This window comes from Eleutherodactylus coqui, chromosome 5, assembly GCF_035609145.1.
Source record: "Eleutherodactylus coqui strain aEleCoq1 chromosome 5, aEleCoq1.hap1, whole genome shotgun sequence".
In the NCBI taxonomy this organism is placed as follows: domain Eukaryota; kingdom Metazoa; phylum Chordata; class Amphibia; order Anura; family Eleutherodactylidae; genus Eleutherodactylus; species Eleutherodactylus coqui.
Genome location: NC_089841.1, coordinates 239,191,880 through 239,204,924, shown reverse-complemented (window position 1 = coordinate 239,204,924; position 13,045 = coordinate 239,191,880). Strand labels below are relative to the sequence as shown.

General features: G+C 43.6%; 1 protein-coding gene across 1 annotated transcript in view; it reads right to left on the bottom strand.

Annotated features, from left to right (window-relative positions):
* LOC136628461 (thioredoxin-like) overlaps window positions 1–13,045 on the bottom strand; it is a 78,246-nt gene that overhangs the window by 46,180 nt on the left and 19,021 nt on the right. The window contains exons 2-4 of the mRNA XM_066604386.1: window positions 7,370–7,474; window positions 4,988–5,047; window positions 2,867–2,932 (exon numbers count right to left, since the gene is read on the bottom strand). Of these exons, the coding sequence (XP_066460483.1) occupies window positions 2,867–2,932; window positions 4,988–5,047; window positions 7,370–7,474 (231 nt within the window). The remainder of the gene's footprint in view (window positions 1–2,866; window positions 2,933–4,987; window positions 5,048–7,369; window positions 7,475–13,045) is intronic.

Genomic DNA, 13,045 nt, shown 5'->3' with positions numbered 1-13,045 from the left:
GAGATCTGGCCTCATTAAAAGTAAAAGACCTACAGGCTCAAGCACATAAAAAACCGGATGAAATCATATCGAGCTTACTACCCCAGAATCAGCTCTCCTTTCTACAAAGAGCTCACCTAACCTTCATGATTGAGGATTTTAAGAAAAAATTTAGATCCACTCGTCCAGCCACTCTATTTGAAAATCTCCTTGACAGGGATATTTTCAACAAAAAAGCGATAACGATACTCCGGAAAAAAATTATATCACCCCCTTCAAACTACAAACCCAACTTTCTCAAATCCTGGGAGAAAGAGCTAAATGTTTCCCTGTCTCCAACAGATACAAAACTAATCCTCCAAACAGCATTTGGCGTATCCCCGTGCATTCTGTTACAGGAGAGTCATTATAAGCTCTTAGTCCGCTGGTATAAGACCCCACAGTGGCTGTGCGCTTACAAACTCACCCCACACGATAGGTGCTGGCGATGCGACATAGGTGTAGGATCCTTCAGGCATATCTGGTGGGAGTGCCCAAACATTTCCACATACTGGGAGGAAATAGGAAAAGCTCTGCAACAAATTAAGCCGAATCTATTATTAACAGCAGAGACATTATTTTTGTGGAAACCGTCAAATGCATTCCACCCGCTGAAAGACAGGCTGATAGCCTTCTTGTTAGACGCGGCTAAGGCACTGATACCAGTGCTATGGATGCAAAAGACACCACCGACCCTCTCTCAGTGGAGAATGAAAGTAGATGCCATCTACAATATGGAGGAACTATATAGCTGGAGCAAAGGCTCTCATGATAGCTTTGACAGGATCTGGGCCCCTTGGAGGCGGATGCGGTTTTGATTTTGAGTGAGATTTTGAGTGAGATAGACTGATTACTATATCCAACATACTTAAGGAGGGGACAGATGGAACGGGACAGAGAGTCCCAAAGATTCTATTCTACTTACCCTCCATGGAGAGGAGACGACCCGGGCATTGGTATCTGATGTGGAACTTGCCGTTACACCCGAGCAGAAGCCAAAAAGAATCTAAGTCCCCCCCCCTCCCCCCATCCCTCCCCCTTTATTCCTGCCTCCTTTCCCCCCCCCCCTTTACCCCCTAGAAGTTTACTCTCTGCACATTCTGAATTTGGGCTTATATGATTAATCTCCAAAAAGTGTGGAGAGTATATTGCATTTTTGTATTGATGTTATAAAACTGTTAAATACCAATAAAAATCTGATTTAAAAAAAAAAAGTTAGAGTAACCAGACTATCACTATACTTTAGAATCTATACTACGTTCCAGGCAAACCCCATGGAAATCATTTATAGTTAGGCAATTTGGCTTAATCCTTCGGCTTCTAGGAATACGATGCAGAAGATAACTCAAGGAAAAGAAATTCCAAATCAGATGTTCTAGTGCAAATAGTCAATGGAGAAGAGGAAATAGTGTGCAGATTTACATAATCCTGCAACAAACTTATTATTTGTAACTTTTCTGCATTGTAGAAATGCAAACCAGAAAGCAGCTCCTCTGCAGTGGCTCCCAGGCACGGACTGGCCGGAAACCACAACTGATGCACAGGAGAATGGAGAAAGTCCGGCGTTGGGTTAAAAGCTTTTAGTCTTTATTACATGATCCAGACAGGAAGACATGAAGGAACAAGCAGAATGAGCCATCTAACAGGTTTCCCTAATCATAGACATCAAGGCACATGTGAGTAACATCACAAGAGAAAGCAAATGGGGCGCTTGAAACAAGAACACCAGAGAAACAAAGCAAAATACAATTCTAAGGAAACAAGGTAAAAATATACAACCAATAGTGCAATGAAAAGTCCAGTCAGCGGATCACACCACGGGATTCATAAGTTTACAAAATATGAATCCAAGAAGTTTGCGACGATCTACACCCCGTAATGGGCGGTTAACTCTTTCATTCCTGCAGACTTGTAGGAAAAGGGGAAGGGGGGTGGGGGTGGGGATAAACCACAGAAGTGGTGTTACAGTTTATATATATTCAGCAATGCTGAAAGTTCTCTTCGTGACACATAGTGAATCTGGGTCAAGCAATGTTACTGGTCATGCCAGATCGTGAATGTTGCTAATCCAGTTTTTAGATGATCCAGTGCCATCCACCTGTCCTAGATTCTTACCAGGAACATGTTGAAGGGATCCCTCATGATCAGGGCTTCAATGATAATCTGAAAGAGTTAACCGCCCATTACAGCGTGGAGATCACAAACCTCTTAAAGGCATTTTGGATGCATATTTTGCAAACTTACGAACCGCTGACTGGACTTATTGCATTATTATATATTTTTTACTCTTTCCGTGTAATTGTATTTTGCTTCTGGTGTCATGTGTTCTTGGCTTTCTATTGTGATATATGCGTCACTCACATGTGCCTTGATGACTGATTAACGGCCACATACTTGCCTGAAACATGTAAGACTGCACACGGGTCTTGTTCCTCTAGGTCTGTCTGGATCATTTAATAAAGACTGAAAGCTTTTAACCCAATGCTGGACTTTCTCCATTTTTCTGCCCTGTAATCCACTTGCAGCACCAATTCCTAGAAACTGGATAACAATATTCTGTCAACCCAGATTCCCTCAAACTTAAAATACACACACTTATCTAAAATATATCTTACCAAATTATACCTGATATATATGTACACTAAAATTCTGTTATACCCAAATTACTCCACTTGGACCCTACTTACTACAATCTATAGAACCTGGTAGTTATGGCTGAGCTGTTGCTACTTTCTTATTAACAAGTGGGGCTCCAGGACACTTTAGCCAGTTGGGATGAAGCCCACTACATACAAACATTCAAAAGGAGTTTATAGCTCTAAAATGTTCATAAAACACAAATACATACCCGTTCTCCATTCTTATGGAACTGAAAGGTTGGCACGCTTCTAACCTCACAGTAGGCAGCAACTTCCTGAAATTAAAAAAAAAAAATGTAATCAACACTAGAGATGAGCGAGCACGCTTGGTAAGGTCAGTTACTCGAGCAAGCATCGCTCTTCTCGAGTAACTGCCTTCTCGTCTGAGCGTGCTCGGTGGGGGCGGCGGGCAAGAGAGATCTCTCTCACTCCCCCACCCCAAGCAACTGACCTTACCGAGCGTGCTCACTCATCTCTAATCCACACCTAAGGACAATTCTGCATTTTTAGGTTATACCTTTCCCCAATCCATGCAGAAGTATCAATGTAACGGGCGTTTAAAAACAGAACATCCCAATATTCCAGCATTGGCATCATTAAGGGGGTTTCACAGAATAAGAGGCACTGCACTAGAGGATTCTGACTAGGAGAACCTCCAAATACAGTTTTCAGATTAGACCAGTGTTTCTCAACTCCAGTCCTTATGGAGCCCCAACAGGTCATGTTTTCAGGATATCCTATGGTAAGAACCCCTGTGGCAATGTCTGAGGCACCGACAATAATTACATCACCTGTGCAATCCTGAAAACATGACCTGTTGGGGGTCCCCGAGGAATGGAGTTGAGAAACACTGGATTGGACAATGCAAAACTGTGGGAAACTATATCTGACTAGGAAAGCTGATTTATTATTCATCCTCACCTTAAGGTTGGGTTCACACACAAAATGCACCCCAACAGTCCCATAGTAACTGGTCCGAGTTACGGAACTGAGCAGATATTTCTAACTTCTTCATCCACACCATCTTAAAATTGGATTGCCTTATTTCTTATATCAGGTCTTCAGGCAATCTTCCAGATGTTTCTTACCGCCCTACAGTTGTGATTACCAGAATACATCTTTTTCACACATAACAAATCAGTCTACCGGCGAATGAGACATTTTGGCATGATCCATTAGCAGCCAAAAAAACCCCACCAACTATATAAACGTCCCAAGACTGTTGCCGGTTCACTGGTTTTCCTTCCTGGGACCACTTTTGGTAAGTCCTAACCACTGCATACAAGAACCACCTAAAAAAACATGTCATTTTGCAGCTGCGGTGCCCTAGACGTCTAGCATCAGTTAAACCCTTGTCAAAGTTGCTCGGATCCTTAGACATGCCCGATTTCCCTTCTTCTGACACATTAACTAAAAGAACTGATTCACCGCCCGATATACAAGTACCATTGTTACAAGATAATCAATGCAATCTCACTTCCCCTGTCGGTTGCCTTCATGAAGCTAGATTAGATATATAGACAGATTTCATTGATGGCCAATAAAGCCCAGATTATATTTACTAATGATGCCATTTAAGAAGGTTTACTGCCATGTTAGATGCCAACAACTAATAATGGTTTTCTTTGACCTCCATCACCTTTTTCCATTTTAGCCGGCAAACTTAAAATAATACTTTCTCTGTGATTCACATGGAATTGTTTACTGTTCAGTTCTTCCAGATTTTGCGTTGTAACGCTTGTATTAAAGGGGTTGTCTCGTGAAAGCAAGTGGGGTTATACACTTCTGTATGGCCATATTAATGCACTTTGTAATATACATCGTGCATTAAATATGAGCCATACAGAAGTTATTCACTTACCTGTTCCGTTGCTGGTGTCCTCGTCTCCATGGCGCCGACTAACGCTGTCTTCTCCTTCCATTTGACGCGCTTGCGCTGTGCGGTCTTCTGCTTTGTTCAATGGAGCCGCTCCGGCATGCTCGCGCCGGAGAGCTGGTCTGCGCATGCGCAGAAGACATGTGCGGCGCGAGCACGCCGGAGCGGCCCCATTCAACAGAGCAGAAGACCGGACAGCGCAAGCGCGTCTAATGGAAGGAGAAGGCAGCTTTAGTCGGCGCCATGGAGACGAGGACGCCAGCACCGGAGGAGGTAAGTGTATAACTTCTGTATGGCTCATATTTAATGCACGATGTATATTACAAAGTGCATTAATATGGCCATACAGAAGTGTATAACCCCACTTCCTTTTACGGGACAACCCCTTTAAGTCACTTCTGTCGGACAGCTTAAAAGAACAAAACCAGAGATTTGGAGGAAATCCACATTTTACCTGTGCATCGTCCACATCCACCTCAATAAATACAACATCGGGATACTTTTCAACCAACCCCTAGAAACAAAGCGACAGAAGAACGAACAAGATGAGAGATTACTTATGGCCATTATTAGATAAAAGTCCACCAACTATCTGCATAAATTTTTAACCCCTTCCCTCCCCATGACGTAAGGGTACGTCATGGGAGCGGGGTACTTCCGGCAAAATGATGTTCCCTTACGTCATAGGGATAACGCGAGATCATGACAGATCTCGCGCTATCCCGCAGCGGGAGCCGGCTGTCAGTGATAGCCGGCCTCCCTCTGCAACAGGCTATGTAGATCGCGGCAAGGGAACGGTTCACAGAGGGAGCGTAATAATCGCAGAGAGCCCGGCCTGTCGCCAGATACCGGCGTCCTGTGTTGCCAGAGCCTATGATCGCTGTATTAGCCCTGCCATGCCTTATCACGGCGATCATCAGTGCTATACTGGGACACAAATTCACAAATTGTGTAAAGGAAAAAAAACCTTTCCTCAAATTAGCATAAAAAAGGTAAAAAAAATTAAAATGACACTTATTTGGTATCGACGCGTCCATAACGACATGTACAATAAGTTGAATATGCTTTTTATTCTGCACGACAAAAAGCGTAAAAAAAACGCAAAAAACAAAGGCAAAATGCTAATTTTTAGCATTTTACCACCCAAAAAATGCAATAAAAGTGATCAAAAAAGCCGTATGTTCCCCAAAATGGTAACAATACAAACTACAGCTCGTCTCGCAAAAAATAAGCCCACGCAGAGCTCCGTACATAGAAAAATAAAAAAGTTATAGGACTTTGAATGCAGCGATTTAGAAAAAAAAATTGTAAAAAAAAAAGGGTTTTTATCGCAGAAAAGTGGAAAAACATTTAAAAAAATCGTTATAACCGTACCGACCCACAGAAAAAATGTATTGTGTCATTTATGCTGCATGATTAACGCTGTAAAAAAAAAAACTATTAATCTATGGCAGAATTGATGCGTTTTCTCTCCATGCTATCATAGAAAAAAATAAGTTTTACAATATAATCTATGTGCCCAAAAATGGCACCATCAAAAACTACAGTTTGCCACAAAAAAACAAGCCCTTATACGGCCGCGTCGATGGAAAAGTAAAAGAGTTATGGCTTTTGAAAAATGGAGATGAAAATCTGCCAAAAATCGTTGGTCCTTAAGCCCAAAATAGGCCATGTCATGAAGGGGTTAATCAAGCTTCTGTACGTGAAATCCAGAAGCGACTATAAAAGTAGTCCTATGCATTATCCTATAGCTGGAAAATAGTCATGAAGTACCCCTCTGTAACATCACACTGCGGGAAGCACCCGTCATATCTGTCCTCACCCTGACACTCTTGTGATAAAGTTCTTAGGCTGGGCTCACAGGGGCGGAGTTACCATGGAATTTTTGTGCGGACTTTTCGCACGGAAATTCCGCTGTCCTTTTGTAAACCCGAGACTAAGCAGCAAAGAGGACGAGTTTTGCAAAAGTCTTGTTCACACGCTGCGGAGAAGCCATGCGGAAACTGACATGTGGCATGGAATTCAAATCCACAACATGTCAATCATCAGTTTCCGCTGCAGGCTTCTCTTCTCTCTATGGGGAGGGATTCCTGCAGCAGAATACAGGCAGAAAAGCCCCTTCAAACCCACGAAAATGGCGCAGGTTTTGTAGCAACCTTTCCGCTGCGGAAATGTCATGAAGTTTCCGTGCGGTCAGACTGCAGACATTTCGTGAGACTTCTGTCCCATGAGAACTCCGCCTTCGGCTGGCTTCACACGAGCGTTTTATCGCGGCAATTTTACTGCAACAAGACTTTGGCCGAAGGATCGCAACCATCTGATGCATTGGATTCCAATAAATCTGTTCAGATGGGCGATTTTCCAGTGTGTAAAAATGGCTGACCGGAAAAGAGAACATGCAGTATGCATTCCGGGCCAGCCATTTTACCCTGGCCGGAAAAGATAGTTCCGATTCCTATGAGAGCTGCCGAAAAAGGGAGTTTGCCTCTGCTGAACTCCCTCCCCCTCTTGTCGGCTGCCAACAAGGTGAGGGGGTGGGAGATTAGCACACTAGCCCTCGCCCGGTCCCCTTGCCGACAGCTGTCGAGGGGGTGGCAGTTTTTCAGAGCTAGACTCTGTCCCCCTCCCACCCAACAGTATTCTGAGTGCACCACATACCTACCGCACCTGGGCCGTCTGAATGGGCAAATAAACATGACATGCAGCCGTGAATTGGTCACTGCTGCCTCACCATGCAATTCATGGCCGCGCAGCGGCCGGTAAGGAGGGAAGAGAGAAAAAAAAAAACACAGCGCCCGTGTGAAAGAGCCCTACAGAACTCTTAGACATTACTTACATTAAAGAAAGGTGCAATCATTTTACATGGCCCACACCATAAGGCTAAGAAGTCAATGACTACAAGTTTGTTAGCAGGAATGTCCAGGAAGGCCTTTAAATCACCCTGAAATAAAAAGTAGGGTTGGTTTGTTCAGAAAGCAGAATCCGTGTAAGACATGAGTATAATACACTGCAACATTTTACAAGTACGGAGTAAAAAGCAGGCGAGGGACGGGGTGCAGATCTGCAGTATAATCAGACAAGTCTATTACACAACCAGTTCAATATATATATAAGTCCAAATAAAATAAGAACGAAAGTTTTAAACTTTTACAAATGTATGTAGGAAACATCTATGCTGTTCACAAAATGTAAAGCTAGGCTACCGACCGCAAAACTCATGCAAATGTGAGCTCCATTTTTTTGAGTGAAATCACACGCATGGGCGAGGTTTTCCCGCACAGCGATGCTTTAAAAAATAAATAAAATTTGCTGCATGTCCAATTTTTTTTTTGTGGGACGCATCGGGCCCTTAAATACATCGCATAGCACTCCCATGCAGGGTTTCCCATTGAAATCAGTGGGAAACACTTGTAATCCTCGATCGCTCATAAAGATCAAAATTTCACAGAAGCGACATGAGGCGTATCTGCCTGAAAACCGCCTAGCATCTGTGGGTAAAACGCACATTGATGAGCATGATATCGAGGTGGGTTTCTCAGCCACATATTGTGCTCGCCCGTCGGAATGTACACAGGATAAGGGTGGTTTAACATCTGCGTTGAACATCCAGCACTGCTTTTTCTTCTGTTCAAAAGCCGGACAGCTGGGCAGAAAGCGGGTGGACCCCATTATGATCAGTGGGGTCCAGAGACTGAACAGTTTGGCCAAGTGGATTCCCCTTCCCTGCTCCCTCGACAGAGCAGGAAAGCAGAATCACCAAGCGCAGATGTGAAACCACCTTTACTTTATCATGGCAAACCGTTGAGGGGGGTAGGGGAGTGATGGTGGTGGGGAGGGGGTTGTCAGATACGATTGATAAACCAATACTCTCCACCATGCCACGGTTCACTTGCCTCCCATAATTCCTGAATTCTAATTGAAATTTTATAGTTTTAGGGTAACATCCTAGCGCAGAACAACTCCATTGTACTAACTGTCTCACCTCAAACAACTACTTCCATACAGGAGCCACAGCAATGATCAGGCAGTTCAGCTGTATTAGATTGTGATATTAGCGACCTTGTGATCCGGCTCTTAGAAAGGGTTCTGAGCAAGGATCCTCATTATACGATGGCCATATGACCCAATAGGGCAGATACACAGCAGCAGTGTTCTAGTTTCCCATAACAGTACAGGCGGACAGTTAACAGTTAAACTAATTTCCAGCCATGCCTTGACTGGCTATTTGCATTACAACAGGAACTCAGCAGTATTGTTGGGGAAGATCTTTCTTCAGAGCTGCAACCGGATAAACAAATTAAATAAATAAATGTGCTGGAGTGAGCAACACCTAATTTACTAAAAGATACGAGTTTCTTAAATAAAGCTATCAAAAAGTCTTAAAGTGGCAGCAAAATGAACTATATCGTGCTCACCCATAAGAAAGTACCCTAATGCAGAGATTACTTGGAGAGATGTTAAAAGCGGGGAAAAAATGGGTGTTCTTTTCACTGATTACAAAGTGCAGTCATAACGCTCCATATGGTGCCGCTACCTACCACTACAGTCTAGAATGGAGTCCATATGGATGAGACCTTTATGTGAAAGTCTAAAGACACACACAGGTTCTAACAGGGGCTTAAAGCATACTATGGGCAGCAGACAAGAAAAATATGCAAGGAGAAAACTAATTTTCCTTGTTAAATCACACTTTGAGACAAACTTGCTAGAAGGTGTCTGTACACGGCCAGTATCAGGTGTCTGCATTCAAAAACATACGGAATGGGAAAGTTTAGTATGGATTCTTCTGCACTTTGGAAATACACCCCAACGGAACTCCTTGCAGAGAGGATGACCCTTGTCACCAGGAGCTGAGGAGAGCATGTTACATCACATGCTGAAGATTTTGTGGACTTCTGTTTGAGTTATTTCTGTATTGGTAATGTACTTTTCATAGAGCACAGAATTGGTTAATATTTCATCAGAGCGATGCCAGTGAGGGAACGTCCTCAGGGCAAAGAACAGGTTTCTTGCAGTGAAGACTGTTGGATTGCGGATTTTGCCTTCATCCACATTCGCTGCCAGACCCATCATGTAATATCCGTCATCAGAGTGATGGACAAGGCCTCGGGGTGTGGAGAGACACCTATGTAGCTTCATAAACTCTACTTAACACTTGTAAGAGGAAATAGAAATATCATCTGGATTTCCCAACACATGGGTGCAATAAATCCACACGCAATATTACAAGAAGCCGTCGCTTCCTCAAAATGAACTGTGAACGCACAAATGAAACTAGTGCGTCCAACAAGTCCAGCAGCGGCTCACAGAAAGTACGACAGCATTTTTAACCTAAGGATACAAGCATTAAAGTTGGGTGCAAGATTCTCAGGGGCAACCTGCATGCCCGATGTGCGGGACGTGCTGACCCAACGTGTACTGGTTTTGTCAGTTCTGTAGCTCCTATTTTAATGACCACCGGTTTTCCCATCTTGGCTATGAAAAGCAGACATGCGACCACCACTATAAGAAAAGCCTCATTCACATTATAATTATTACACTAGGACTCTTTAGTAGAAATAAGTAGACTTCTTAGGAGCCAAGCTCAGCAGTAACTGGTATAGGTTAGCAGAGAAGAGTGGCTAAAAACTTAACAAATCAGTCACAAATAAAGTCATAGTAGAGAGGTGAGCGGCGGTTATACCTCCAGGTATACGCAGCCACGTTATGTGTGACAGACATAATAAAGCAGATTTCTGCAGACCGCCTCGCACCCCTGGGACCATTTTGGGTTTCTGCTTCTTCAGTTCAACTGAAGGGATGACGTCCGCTGCGGGTCCACGCCAAAACCTGCACCAAATGCTAAAAGCTAATATAAGTGTTACCATGGACAACAGCTTCCCCATAACTATCATCTGTACACGAGAGCCACACTCTTCACCTTCATCATAGGGTGACGTGGAGGGACCTACTGCCCCATGGGTAATACATCAGCGGGCGCGCCTTATTACTGTTCCGAGCTGATAGGGGTCAATCAATATTAATCAATAACCTAACATAAGAAAGATAAGGAAACAGTGTAATAAATGTGACATTAGTTATTTGGTTATATAATGTTATGTATTATATGTAAAACATTCCGGAAGTTGCTAGTAGAATTTGGATATAGAATCATATGTAAAAAGGTATATTCAAGCGTTTATTTGAATATTGATTTTAAAATACTAAATGTATGATTAATTAGATTTTATTCAGTTATCTTACTGAATACCAACTCTGTGCTGACTCCCGAGTAGGTGGCCGAACCAGTTTTGTCTATGTGAAAACTAGAAACAATGTGCCCTCTTTTGATGTGCAAATTGTTGATGGATCTTCTGATTAAGTAGGTACTCAGCCAGCCAGGAGACAACCTTTATTATCACATGTAATTGTTTTATGTATAGTTCAAACAGCTTTGTTGATACCTTTTGTTTAAAAGGCTTTTGATTTACAGCCCTATTGTAATCTGTTGGAATGAGGGTTTGGTCAGCAAAAGTAGAATGAAACTAGGTATTGGAAACGCCTTCTTTCCAACTTGCATATAAACTAGCAATGTACAACAATAAACAGAATTCATTCTGATCACTAGATGGTCTGTGTAGTGGTTATTATGGTTCTCTATGAGTACTCTATATAATATTTCTTCTTAATTTGGATACAGGCAACATTCGCATTTGGGTCTGCGTTCCAGACCCCCCACAGTTTATTTGGCGCCCAACGTGGGGCGGGGACTCCTCTTCACCTGCAGCCAATATCTGACGACACCAACTGCCAACACCCCAGGACCAGGATCACGGGACCCCAGATCTACAAAACACCGGTGTAAGGTAAGCCCTTGACTTGCCACTCTAGCTCTGGGCTCCTCTGATCTGTGTCCAATGTTGACAGAAAGGTTAGTCGCTGCATGTGTTATTTTCAGGTTCTCCGCCTCTTTGTGTAGTTTGTTCATGAAACTGTATTAGACGGAAGAACTCACTACTGGGATATTTTCATGCCATGTTGCCTGTAGTAATTGTTGAAATCTGTACGTTGATAGTCTGTGTCATGTTAGCCATAATTTGCTTTTACTGAGTCTGTTATAATATCACCAGAAGTTCCCTTAGAAGAGAGGTCTGGTCTCCCCTAAACCCCCCTTAAGGAGTCCGTAAAACTGTTCCAGGACCAGGGGTCCTTAGTGTACTGTGTGACCTATAGAAGCCTGTGTGACCTATGGAAGCCTGTGTGACCTATAGAAGCCTGTGTGACCTATAGAAGCCTGTGTGACCTATAGAAGCCTGTGTGACCTATAGAAGCCTGTGTGACATATAGAAGCCTGTGTGACCTATAGAAGCCTGTGTGACATATAGAAGCCTGTGTGACCTATAGAAGCCTGTGTGACAAATAGAAGGTCTGTGTGATAGTGGTAAATCAAGGAACAAGTCCAATAGTCAAAATGGGGTCCGATCAATCTAAGACTTACCTGACCCCTATAGAGATAATTAAGGAGAGGGAAGGGGGGGACGTATGCAGACAAGCCTATAAAGTATATAAGCGAATAGGCCTTAAAAAGGCGGGAACATTTAATTTTGAATTTTGGTCTCAGTATCATGATAAAAATTGGAAGGAGATACGAGACGCAGGTCTAGAGAAAGGTATGACAGCCATATTAAATTATAGCAAGAAGGCTAATGAGGAGCATTGGGACTCTGAGCCCAGGCCGAAGGGCATACTAGTCTATTGTCCCGTAGCACGCCCTTCGGCAGGACCACCGACCACGCCAACCGGTCTATACCCTGCATTACCCCCGGTAAATGAGGAGCCGCCGACTTACCCCGCGGCAACAGCTCCTACAACACCACATAGAAATACTACTAAGCAAGGATTGGCCTGGGACTGCCTCAGGTGCTGTCAACAAAATGCCTGTCATAGAGAGGCATGTTTTGTCTGTGGAACTCCCCGGCCCCGCGGTCAGTGCATTTATCCTGTCACCTTTGGTATTACCGAAGGTAAGAGCATAAGCACGCACCCTGTAGCATCCCCACCAATATCAGGAGCAGATGGGGGCGCAGGTGCAGACTCAACGGACGAAGCCCCTGCGTCAGCACCTGCGCGGTCCGTCACCAAAGACGAACGGACGGTTACCTCTTGGCGCCCCTGGTCAGTAACTGACCAAATGGCCCTATGCCAACAACTTCCTGACCCAGAGACTGAACCAGCGGCTTTTTATCGCAAACTAGAGATAATACAGAAAAATTATACCGCTGCATGGGCTGATCTAGAGACGTTAGTACGTATTAAGTTACCCGAGGGACTATATAGTACTGTGTCCGCAACCTGTCGACTGAATAACCCGCCTGCTTCCCTGTATACAGAGGAAAGCGGCAAGGAGTTCCTACGGAAACTCTATAGATGGACAGAAACTCAGAATAGGGAAAGACAGACTGCATTGACAACTTGTAGAAGAGAAAAGAATGAGACGATTGACTGTTATTACGGACGACTAGAGACAAAGGCC